Source organism: Aulonocara stuartgranti, assembly GCF_965226115.1.
Source record: "Aulonocara stuartgranti genome assembly, chromosome: 14".
Lineage (NCBI taxonomy): Eukaryota > Metazoa > Chordata > Actinopteri > Cichliformes > Cichlidae > Aulonocara > Aulonocara stuartgranti.
Window position 1 is genome coordinate 16,063,765 of NC_138950.1, and position 12,925 is coordinate 16,076,689.

At 40.7% G+C, this 12,925-nt stretch overlaps 2 protein-coding genes across 4 annotated transcripts in view; both read right to left on the reverse strand.

Annotated features, from left to right (window-relative positions):
- The window catches only part of ift80 (intraflagellar transport 80 homolog (Chlamydomonas)), a 57,357-nt gene that overhangs the window by 40,057 nt on the left and 4,375 nt on the right, over nt 1–12,925 (reverse strand). For all 3 annotated transcript variants that reach the window (XM_082503419.1, XM_082503420.1, XM_082503418.1), the window contains exons 4-8: nt 12,385–12,495; nt 12,183–12,251; nt 3,206–3,315; nt 2,120–2,209; nt 1,903–2,040 (exon numbers count right to left, since the gene is read on the reverse strand). In XM_082503419.1, the coding sequence (XP_082359545.1) occupies nt 1,903–2,040; nt 2,120–2,209; nt 3,206–3,315; nt 12,183–12,251; nt 12,385–12,495 (518 nt within the window). The remainder of the gene's footprint in view (nt 1–1,902; nt 2,041–2,119; nt 2,210–3,205; nt 3,316–12,182; nt 12,252–12,384; nt 12,496–12,925) is intronic.
- LOC309688018 (uncharacterized protein) lies at nt 5,287–7,827 on the reverse strand. The gene is made up of 2 exons (XM_082503424.1): nt 5,401–7,827; nt 5,287–5,300 (listed from the first exon to the last, which is right to left on the reverse strand). The coding sequence occupies exon 1, from the start codon at nt 6,885–6,887 to the stop codon at nt 5,421–5,423; it is 1,467 nt and encodes a 488-aa protein (XP_082359550.1). The 5' UTR covers nt 6,888–7,827; the 3' UTR covers nt 5,287–5,300; nt 5,401–5,420.

Genomic DNA, 12,925 nt, shown 5'->3' on the forward strand with positions numbered 1-12,925 from the left:
AAGTTGTAATTTTAATAGTACATTATTTTTAGTTTTGTTTACACGGGCAAAATGGATATGAGCTGGCTTAATTTGAATCACTTCCTCAAGCTGCAGCAATAATCTGGCAGGTTACTCCAAAACAACTGAAATCGCTGGTTCAGAAGAGCAAAAGTAACTATACCAAATCTGTCTCGCAACGCAGATACAAACACACACCTTACTCCTGTAGAGAAGACATACTGGTTGGTCCCGACCTCTCTCTAGCACATATGATTTAGTACCCCAAGAAAAAAAAGAAAGACATTTGATCCTAATTAAATCAAAATGAAGCATGAAATGCCCGATGATCAGGACACAAAAATCCCAGCCCAGGTTGTTTGTTTTGATTACTGCGATCTGATGCAGCAGTACAGTGACATCTGAACATAAACTCAAAGAAGCCCTAAACGTCCCATGAGGGAACTGGTAATATTGCTCTCTGCCAAGTGTTCAGCAATAATGAAACAACAATTACCATTCATCATTCTCTCATTTCCTTTCTCATTACTGAAGTTACCATCAGCACCAGGTAACAAGAACATGTGGCATGCAGCCTAATGTGATTTAAAGAGATGAATGATGTATAGAAAACACGTGGCCTGTAATGAGCTACACACTGTAAACCATACTGCATTGGAAAAGCTGACACTGTGCTATAGACACTGTATGTTTCGAGGAACAGGACTTCACACACTACAAATAAATGCTACACGGGGAGATGTACATAAACTAAAGGAAAAAGTACACAAAAAAGCTAAAAATATGTGGAAAGTACATGGCCCTGATGATGTACAGCTTCTGCTCTTTTTTTCCAGCAACAGCTGCATATAACTGAGGTCAGTCTGATTTCATGAACAACCCCCTTTTAGAGTATGTCACTGAAAGGTAATAGTTAAATTGTTTTTGAGGAACAAGTCGTTCGTTTAAAATGATGAATTTTATGATATCCTCAAAAAGTGATCAAAAACCTGGAATTAACTTAAGCACATGCTAACATACTTTGATTTTTTTTACTCAATATATATACTTTTTCATGAGATTACTGTCACAAAGTTGTTGTTTTTTTCCTGTAGGACTGCGTGTACTTACTTACTGACTACATGTGTAACCAGAGAGGAGACATGTATTACTGAAAATTCAACCTTAGGTAGACTTTTTGTAAAAAGATTACATATGGCAAATGATTATCATCCTTATTAAAACAGTTCCTGGTCAGGTGTAAAAGATTAGATTAGACTGAGTGGTCATTTGAGTGTGTTCGTGTGCCAGGGTTGTGTTGAGATTAGCTAGTTACTGGCTGTGGGGGAAAAAAAAAAAATCAACTTCCACATTTTATTTTCAAAAAAGCAAAAATGTTACACAAGTTTTTTTATTATTAAATATTAGTAAATTAATGTATCAGGTTGAAATTGTAAGGTCTTTACCTGACAATATAAAGCGCCTTAAGGCAACTGATGTTGTGATTTGTTGCTATATAAATAAAACTGAATTGAACTGAACTAAATTGTGGTTCACTGACGGACTGTAGTCCTGCCCATACCCTACCTCCAGCACTTCTTGTTGGATACATGGGTAAGACAGTCGATGATGAATGTGTAAGAGGTGCCAGAAATCTCAAATTAAGTTCACTTTATGTCATTCCAGGCATATTAAAATACACCGGGACAAAATTATGTTTATGAAAGCCTGAGTAAGTGGAAAAAAAACAAACAAAAAAAAACAACAAAGAAAATTTGCTGTTTTGAACCCTTTTGGCAAAACTGTGTCTATTATTAACCTCTATTTCACTTCTATAGCTAATACCAGACATCCCATTTACATTATACTATGTTCAACATTTAAAAAATAAAAATACATGGAGGTTATAATGGGTTCACTTACTCCAGTCTTATCACAGAGCCGCAGGGTGTTGAAAGAGCCCACAGCAAACACCTCTCCATCTGGAGCCCAGGACAAAGATGTGACTGGGTAGTCATGAGACAGTGAGCAGTGAAGCAGATGTCCAAAGCTGTCCCATACCTGTTGAAGAGGCAAATGGTTTTAAAAAGGTATTCAGTAATTATTAAGACATCAACAAATATACTAAAAAGCCACTGACCTTATATTTACAATCTTCCCCACCTGACAGGATTAGGTCATTGACTGAATTCCAGTCTACCTTCAGAATGACCCCATCATGAGCCTTCCACTAGGGAGAGAAAGATAGAGAGAAAGCATACACGTAATGGAAAGAATGGGGGGAAAAAAGAAAAAGTTAGGTTAAGAAACATAATAACGTCATCAACACATAACATTTTGGTTTGAAGAGATCTCTAACAAATTCCTATACTTTTCCTTTGTCCAAAAGGAGGATAAAAATAAGCTGGCTGGAATAAGCACCCGTATGGAATTTATTTTTTGGTCACGACCACAGTTACAAGTTTATGAATTGTTTCATCTTAGCCAAACTGAGAGCTTACTTTTAACATTATGTGTTACAGTGTAACACAGAACAGAGAGCCTGTTCCCAGCCTTATCTCACCAGACCTAATGTACCATTCTGTTCCTAATCTGTATAAACATTTTATTTTTTGTACACTGGTTACTTATTCCATGTACCCAAGGAAGACACAGGTAGATATTCTGTATTGCTGTCTGTATAAGGGACTGCAAAGGTCAAAGAGGATGATGTTAGGGGGTCTGTGGGGGAGGGGGGAGGGGAGTTCATTTGTTTAGTTCATTGTGTTGGTCTTCAGGGGATCTCAGAGGGAGATAATAAAGTTGGGACATTGTGCTTGTATATGAATTTATGTGCAGTAATAGCTTAGTAATAGTTTTCTTATAAGCCTTTAAGTATAGTGTAGCAGAGGTGAGAAAAAAATCTTCTCTTGTTTCAGTGTCTTTTATGAAATTAATGGCCTCGCTGACTCATTTAAATGGAGAACTCAATTTTGCTTCTGTTTGACATAATAATTTCAAGTTAATAATTCACTACAAACTATACTATACTGAGAGGTCATATGGTCTGGAACTGGTTTTCATATACATATGAAATAGCATATTTTGATGTCTAAATCCTACAAGCCTTTGTAAATGTCAGTAAAATGAAAACGAATATCCCCAAGTGTGAATTTGCGCTCAAGCAACATGTGTGAGTAACAGAGAGAGTTTAGTCTGTCGGCTTACTCAGAAAAAGTTTGTTTACCTGTATGATTTTGGCGCTGGGCTGTAAAGGCTTGATAATTAGCTGTCTTCCTGAAGTGTAGAGAATTCTGTCCGAGTCCGGACCCCAGGCCACAGAATATACAGGAGATCCTGGAAAGACATCCAAAAGCATAGGATGAAGAAAGCAGCAATCTTCTATTAATCATGAGCCAAGAGCACAGAGTTGTGTACAAATGCGCCCTCTCTCATTTACAAATCAGAATTTGCTGTGAACAATAGCTAGAGGATGAAGCAGACCCAATTCCTCCTCTCAAAAGATATCATACTCAATCAGAAATCTCACCTCATTTAGTCTACGTAACAGCACTTTGCTTCACTTACAAGAAAACCAGCTGAGAAAATCAGTCTAACTTCTACTGCATAAGCACAAGTGTGTGTCTCTGTGAGCAAGAGCGTGTGTTGAGCTGTGCCTGTGAATCTGTGTGTGTGTGTGTGTGTGTGTGGGGGGGGGGGGGGGGGGGGGTGACATTTAACCCTACTCCAGGTGCATGGGGTTTCTCACAAATGCCAAATGATCCAAATCTGACGAAGGCGATGAGAGGGGTTCAGACAAGTTCCTTTTTCCTCGCTCTCACTCTGTTCCAACCTCTTCCTAGAGCTCTCTCGTAAAATGGGTCATAGTATCCAAAAAGAACAGTGTGCTCCTGTAATTTGTGCATATATGTGCATGTGTGAGAGAGAGTTTGTGTGAGTGTGTGTTTGTGAAGCTGTAGCCACAAAAGAGAATCAACACCTGCAGTGATCTGGGTGCCATGTGTATCTGTAGAAATACTACTAAATCCAGGTGTTGCACAAATGTACAGCTCAATCCCCAAACACTAAGAAAAAACATTACTACATACTGGGCTCAATCACCAGTCCCCAGCCAGGTTTTACACAGCATCATTCAGGAGTGGCATACAATCAGTTTCACCAAGAAGCCAATTTTTACCCCCCAAAACAGTTACATCTGACATCAACTGCACAGTGATTAATAAGTAAGATCTGAATGCTAAAGAAAGAACTTTAGCATCAGTCTTACTTGAGATTTTTATGGCTTTTAGTAAAACTCCACTTCTAAATAAATAAATAAATAAATAAATATATAAAAAACACCCAGCACGCCCCTGCGGGCGGTTTGTCCTTCAAGCTCGGGTCCTCTACCAGAGGCCTGGGAGCTTGAGGGTCCTGCGCAGTATAGGGCTTTGGAGTTGACGTCACGCCGCAATGCATTGTGGGAGCGCGGCGCCATTTTCGGGGTCTACGATCCAAACAAACTCACTGTTGGAACGGCGACGACGACAAGAAACATGTTTAAAAGCAGCTCAAAAGAAAACGGACGGTATAGAGACCGATTGCGTCCAGAGGCGAAGCAGCGGTATTTGAAAAAAAATAGAGTGCATCGCAAATCTGGACCCATATGAAATACGGCAGTGGAGTAAAGACCCAGACGACTTCCCGCCACTGTCCTACCCCGATATCTTCACGCATCTTGTTTGTGGAGTAAGCGCTTACACAGCGAACCAGTTTCGTAATTACAAGTCACTGGAGGCGCACATCCAATTTACAAATGGCTGGGTGCAAGATTTGGCTATTTTCAAGCCGCCAAACTCTTGAGTACGTCGTCAAAGTAAGTCAGCTGGAGTGCATCGAGTGAAATAGCCATTTTCCACCCCCCACCATAATTAATGTTATACATTTATCAGTAAACTGCTAAAATATCGTTATCATATTATGTGCCCATAATTGTAAAGTAGATGCAAATTAACACATTGATAATCGGGCAAATTATTAACGCCAATTTGTGTCCTCCCTGTCTCCTCCTGCGAATCTTTACATAGCACATATGTCTGCAAAGTCACTCCATTTGATGTTTGATCGCAATTTCTATAACTTCCGAGACCACCAACGATAATATTATTCAGCTATAAAGTGTGATGTGAACATATTTAGAACTTACCGGAATGAAAATGTCTTGAGCACACCAGCTGATATCTGGAGACGTAACAGAACTTGATATCAGCTCGTCTCACGGCTGCTATCCAGGCTAGACGCCTTCGTTTGGTAATATCCGATACATGAGCTCCTTCATGTTGCTTCCAGGTTGGGAAAGCATAAAAAGACAATTGAAACTTATTCCCGTGCCGGTCGTAAGATCGAACATTGCAGCCGAGCACACAGCAAGCAAGTACGAACCATGGCTATGCTTTCGCTCCTTACTTAGACCCCCAAAATGGCGGATCGGGCCAAAATCCTTTCCACGCCCACCCCCGTGACATCACGCTCCAAAGCCCTATCTTAGCTGTTCCCAGGACTGCGCACTTCTGGACAGAGATCGCCGATGTTATTCCCGGGATCTGCTGGAGCCACTCGCCTAGCTTGGGAGTCACCGCACCTAGTGCTCCGATTACCACGGGGACCACCGTTACCTTCACCCTCCACATCCTCTCAAGCTCTTCTCTGAGCCCTTGGTATTTCTCCAGCTTCTCGTGTTCCTTCTTCCTGATATTGCTGTCATTCGGAACCGCTACATCGATCACTACGGCCGTCTTCTTCTGTTTGTCTACCACCACTATGTCCGGTTGGTTAGCCACCACCATTTTGTCCGTCTCTATCTGGAAGTCCCACAGGATCTTAGCTCGGTCATTCTCCACCACCCTTGGGGGCATCTCCCATTTTGACCTCGGGACTTCCAGATTATACTCGGCACAGATGTTCCTGTACACTATGCCGGTCACTTGGTTATGGCGTTCCATGTATGCCTTGCCTGCTAGCATCTTGCACCCTGCTGTTATGTGCTGGATTGTCTCTGGGGCATCTTTACACAGCCTGCACCTGGGGTCTTGCCTGGTGTGATAGACCCCAGCCTCTATGGATCTTGTACTCAGAGCTTGTTCTTGTGCTGCCATGATTAGTGCCTCTGTGCTGTCTTTCAGTCCAGCTTTGTCCAGCCACTGGTAGGATTTCTGGATATCAGCCACCTCCTCTATCTGCCGGTGGTACATACCGTGCAGGGGCCTGTCCTTCCATGATGGTTCCTCGTCTCCCTCCTCTTTCTTGGGTTTCTGCTGCCTGAGGTATTCACTGAGCACTCGGTCAGTTGGGGCCATCTTCCCAATGTATTCTTGGATGTTCGTTGTCTCATCCTGGACTGTGGTGCTGACACTCACCAGTCCCCGGCCCCCTTCCTTGCGCTTAGCGTACAGCCTCAGGGTGCTGGACTTGGGGTGAAACCCTCCATGCATGGTAAGGAGCTTTCTTGTCTTTATGTCAGTGGCTTCTATCTCCTCCTTTGGCCAGCCTATTACCCCAGCAGGGTACCTGATCATGGGCAGGGCGTACGTGTTGATGGCCCGGATCTTGTTCTTACCATTCAGCTGACTCCTCAGGACTTGCCTGACCCTCTGCAGGTACTTGGTGGTTGCAGCTTTTCTAGCGGCCTCTTCATGGTTCCCATTCGCCTGCGGGATCCCCAGGTACTTGTACCTGTCCTCTATGTCTGCAATGTTGCCTTCTGGTAGTTCAATCCCCTCAGTTCTGACTAACTTCCCTCTCTTTGTTACCATCCGACTACACTTCTCCAGTCCGAATGACATTCCAATGTCATTGCTGTATAGCCTGGTAGTGTGGATCAGTGAATCGATGTCTCGTTCACTCTTGGCATACAGCTTGATGTCATCCATGTACAGGAGGTGGCTGACAACTGCTCCGTTCCGTAGTCGGTATCCGTAGCCAGTCTTGTTAATGATCTCACAGGTTCAGGCCTATGCAGAACAGCAGTGGGGACAGAGCATCTCCTTGGTAGATCCCGCACTTGATGGTGACTTGTGCTGTGGGCTTGGAGTTGGCCTCTAGTGTTGTACGCCACATCCCCATTGAGTTCCTGATGAAGGCTCTTAGGGTCCCATTGATCTTGTACAATTCTAAGCATTCCAGTATCCAGCTGTGGGGCATTGAGTCATAGGCCTTCTTGTAATCAATCCAGGCAGTGCACAGGTTGGTCAGTCTGGTCTTGCAGTCTCGGCTGACTGTTCTGTCTACCAGTAGCTGGTGTTTTGCGAGAGTACACCTTTGCTGGTTCTGTGGAGAACAGCTGGTTTATTCTCCTGCCTTCTATCTCTCTGGTGTACCTCCTCAAGCGGCTGGCCAAGGCTATGAGTCTTTGCTTGGCAGTTTCCAAGGCCTCAGGTATGGACAGCTTGCTGTATTTCTTATGCACCTTCTTTGTCGTACCTTTCTGCAACTCCGTTAGTTGGCTAACCTCCCTCCGTGCTACTTTGATCTTGCCCTCTAGCCTCCTTCTCCATGGAGGGTACTGCCCCTTGTGGCTGTTCAACTTGTAGCCAAGCATCTCACTGATCACTGCTGCCGTATTGTAGATGTTGTATGTAATATATATATATATAAAAAACAAAAACACCCAGCACGCCCCTGCGGGCGGTTTTATCCTTCAAGCTCGGGTCCTCTACCAGAGGCCTGGGAGCTTGAGGGTCCTGCGCAGTATCTTAGCTGTTCCCAGGACTGCGCTCTTCTGGACAGAGATCTCCGATGTTATTCCCGGGATCTGCTGGAGCCACTCGCCTAGCTTGGGAGTCACCGCACCTAGTGCTCCGATTACCACGGGGACCACCGTTACCTTCACCCTCCACATCCTCTCTGAGCCCTTGGTATTTCTCCATATATATATATATATATATATATATATATATATATATATATATATATATATATATATATATATATATATATATATAGAGTGCCTCTAATTATTTATTTTTTTTACTTATACCTGAAAACGGACTTTTGGCAGTACTAAGCATGATTATCTTCTTAAGCCTTGATTATACTGTGTTTTGAAAACGGACAGCAGAGCCAAATAGGCATCCTGGTTTCACACTTCTTTCAACTCCGCTTGAAGTCCGTCACCTTTGCAACATGAGTAGTTAGTGTATTATAATGTAAATTCTCTATTAATTTGTCCACACAGTCACTAAAAATAGGTAGGCATGTTTTCCACGGTCTGACATCCCATCTTCCCTTTAACAGCAGTCTATAAACATGTGGGAGCTGAGGAGACCAGCTGCTGGACTTTTGGGAGAGGAATCTTGTCCCATTCTTGTCTGATACAGGATCCTAGCTGTTCAGCAGTCCTGGGTTTTCTTTGTAGTCTACTTCATTTGTTGCATTTTATAATGAACCAAATGCTTTCAATTGCAGAAAGCCCAGTTTACCAACCATATCTTTCTACAATTAAGCCATTGAGTCTGGATGGACAAAAAGTGGGCTACCATATCAGAGATGATGGTGCAGATCATGTTCATTATGTACTATAGATGACGACAAATTCATTCATTCTTCACAATTTTACCTTGAAAATTCTGAATTTGTTACAGAATTTTTAGATGTAGTTTTCTGCAGATAAACCTGTGCCTTTAATTCTGAGAAACTCTGCCTCTCTAAGATGGTCTTGGAGGAGAAACTCTAAAAATCTATCAAACATGAGGCACTACACATTGTGGTGAGGTTATATACCACCACTAAGATTTTGTTAAATGTTCCTTAGCAAGTTGGCCCTCAACCAGATGCTTTTGGTAGCCATTAACAAGCTTCTGGTCTAATTCTGGCTGACCACTCTTCTTTGAAAAATTGGGTTAATTTAAGTTCATTTAAATTGGTTTGTTTCCTGCCATGGATCCAGCTTTTGAACATAGTCCACAAATTTTCAATATGGTTGAGGTCCAGGATTTAGAAAGGCAATTCCAGAAGCTAATGTTAGCCTGCTTTATCCATTCCTAAACCAGTTTTGATGTGTGTGATCATTGTACTGTTGGAAGAGCCAATTCTTCCCAAGTGTAGCTGTTTATCTGAGGTGACATGAAGAACTTGGAGGTAGTTCTGCTTCTTCATTATTCAGTCTACTTTGTGCAATGTATCAGTAGCACTGACAGCAAAACAACGCCAGAGCATGATGCTACCACCACCATGTTTGACAGTTTGTACATTGTTCGTACACTGTTCATCCTGTCTGACCAATTTTCCGTATTGTAAAATTCCTGTTGAGTTTAAAGATGTGGATTTTGGAGCAGGGGCTTTTTTCTTATTTGTCACTTGTCAGTCCATGGCAACGTAAAACTTGATTCACTGTGGACAGAGACCCTGGTGTTCTAGCAGTTTTGAGTTCATGTTAGGATGAACCCTGGTGGTTCCTAGGTTGCTCCTGAACATCCTGAACAATTTCCAATCATCTGAGGGGGATGATTTTTGATCTTTTTCCAGACCTTGGCAAAGTGGTGATGTATCCAAATAACTTGCATTTCCACACAATTGGTTGAACTGATAATCTTGGACTCTGCAGTTGTTTAGAGATGGCTCCAAGAAACCTTCCCAACTTGTGTAAATATACAGTTATCCTTCTTAAGTCTTCACTTACTTTCTTAGACTTTCCCATTATTCTGAGGAATGGTCAAAGCAATGAGGGCTGTTAAACAAATTATCTTTATGTTGGCAGAGAGAAACTACCAAGTGTATTCAATCATAAAAACTAATGAGAGGTTAATATTGTAGACATTGCAGAACCTTCAGTACCACTTATCACCAGTAAAAGATTTAAGTGAGTGTATTTATACATTTGAGCCTAAATGTATACTTTTAACCCTGCATGGATGAGGGAAAATCCATCATTAGTTCAAACTTGTGCAACCAATTCCCCAATTCTTTTGTTTTAAGTCAATAAACACATATGTTGTACAATGACTCCCACCTGGAAAAAGAACATTTCAGAGAAATCATTAAAAGACCAAAATTACTATGACATTCATGCTCATGATGGGTATATGTAAATGTTTGACCACATCTGTTGGTATCACTCACAACAAGGAACAAGTCTGCAATCACATTAACAAATGTGATGAGGACAGAGTCTGCGATATGTCAGCTTAACAAGTTTTGTCAGTGATGAATTAACTTGAGTTCTAACAGAAGCAAGAGACTAAGATTAAAAGTTAGTTTACTGTTTTCACTTGTTTCTTCTGAGATTATTGCATACTTGTAGCATCAAACGACAGCAGAATCAATGCAGAAGCTTTTCCAAATCAAAAGAGCTCTACACATTAATGCGCATTCTGAACTACTATATTTTATATTACTTATTTTGCTGCCAAATCTTGTACATAACACATAATAATATTACTGGAGTCCCTTTATGTCTTTAAAACACTGTTTACACAAGCAATGACAGCTATCTCATGTCTGAGAAGGGCTACAGTTAGGTCAATAAGGTTTTGAACAATTATACTTTTTTTTGTAATTTTAGCTCTGTATACCACCACAGTGTATTTTGTAAGATAATACATGATTAAATGTATTAAATTGAAATTACTGCATAAACTCTTTGGGCATTGCAGTTTTTTTAATATCATTCCTCATTTTCAGATGCTCAAAAGAAAATGGACAACTGACTGACAAGCAGTGACATACCCAGGTGAGGTCTGCTCCCTTATTATATCATGCAAACTAAATAGTTTGCACCTCACCTCAAGTGAGGTGGACTCACTTGAACCCTTCATGTAAGGGCCACAGAGCTGTTGATGGATGTGAGGGAGGCCATCATTGAACTGAAAAATCTAAATAAATCTATTCGACAAATAGCAAAAATTTAATACTGGACAAATCAACAATCTGTTATTTTCTTAAAAAAAAGTTTTTAAAAAAAAGTAATGCACTGGTCAGCTGAAAGACTACAGAACACAACTAAAGGAAAAGATTGCAAATTCTTTCATTTGTTACAAAAGCAAATAAACAAAAAACCTTGTCCTTCACAATAAGTTCAACTTCAAGTCAACAATACTCTCAAAACTTTTGCCGTATCATTGTCAAGGTCTAAAATCACGAGAAGTTTTTTATAAATGTAAATACAGAGAGTTTACAACAAAGTTTAAACCACTGGTTACACTCAAAAACAAGAAGCCTAAATAAGACTGCTAGAAAACATCTAAACAAAGTTCTGTGAAATATTCTTTGGACAGATGAAACCAAAATCAACTTTTACCAGGCTGATGGACCTAGTCAAGTACAGAGAAGGAGAGAAACAGCTTATGATCCAAAATGTACCATATTATGTCAAACATGGTGGAGGCAGTGTTATGGCATTGGCATGTATGGCTGGTAGTGCAATTGTGTCTCTAGTCTTTATAGATCATGCGACTGCTGATAGAAGTACCACAATGAGGTGTTAAGTGTGCAGGGATGTAGTGTCTGCTCAGATAAAACAAAATTACCCAAAACAAATTAGACAGCACTTTGCAGTGCAAAGGGAAAATGACCTGAAACATACTGCAAACAGTACCCAAGAGTTTCTAAAGGCAACGAAACAGGATATTCTTCAGTGGCCAAGTTTGTCACCTGATCTAAACTCAACAGAGCATGTTTGACCCACAGAGTGACCCAAAAACAAGCAGGACTGAAGATGGCAGTACTAAAGGTCTGCAGTGTATCTCAAGGGAAGAAACAGCATTTAGTAATGTCCATGCTCTCTAAACTCATTCACAAGTTTATTGATTGATTTGGAATCCACTGTGATGGTGCATGGAGCCAAAATGGCAAAAAGAAAAGTGCCATTGCCCAAAACCATATGGAACTAACTGTATAGCGTTGCTTTTTTCCCTCCAACAAATCAGATTTTTCCCAGATGCAAATAATTTTATTAATTATCATCTGTTATTCAGGTAAAAATCTGATTGAGATTAAAGTCTTTTTTCAAGTGAGGCCGGACCAATTCAGACATCAGGAAAAGTTGGGCATTTTGTTAACTATAAAAATTTTACAGATGCAACTGTTTTCCTGATCAGTTTGATCTGCGTTTTGCTTTGCTAATTAACATGTTAGCGCTTAAATAATAAATGAAAAGTATGCAGTTTTACACATGCACTAGATACACATTTGCAGTTCTGCTTCAGTGAAATTAAGGTTTTAAGCCTTACCTTGGCTGGCTAGTGTCGAGCGTAGCATCCCACTTTTTGACCAGATTTTAATCTGCCCATCTTCTCCAGCTAATTAGAAAAACAACCAGAATAGGCCATAAAGACATCTTGATTAGATTCTCATTTTGATTTAAAAAGAAAAAAGGCTGATTAGATGAGTAGTTGTCAGATAACAGAGGAAATGAGTCCTAGTCATCTTTACCAGTGATAAGAGCAGTCCCGTCATAGTTCCATCTTCCAGCCAAAACAGCTCCTTTGTGCGCCTCAACACTCTTCTCAATGCGACCCATCTTTGAGGTTAAGTGGAACTTTCCTGCAACAAATTTACAAAAAAAAAACCCCCACATAGATGGTGTAAAGCCATTCCACACACTAGGCCTGGGGTGATGTAGGCGTTTTCAGTTGTTTATAACTCAAATACAGAACTGAGCGTTGTAATTCACTCAGTAAAGTTTCATAAATCTGTGGAATTCTAGTTACTGTGTAACGGAAAACAAGTTTTACTGGCCAAGACAAAATAGTAAAAATATATAAATAAATACGTATTTTAATCAAAACACACAATAACTACCAATCCATCTCCTAACACACAAATACAGACAAATTTATATTCTCTACAGTCAAGTAAATTACAAACTTCTGGTTTGAAGCAAATGAGTGAAACTAAAAAGGCTTCTGTCGGGTAAATTAGGGCAATTTTCTATGCGGTAGACACGAAAGGGTGATCAGCCATGGAGAGTTAT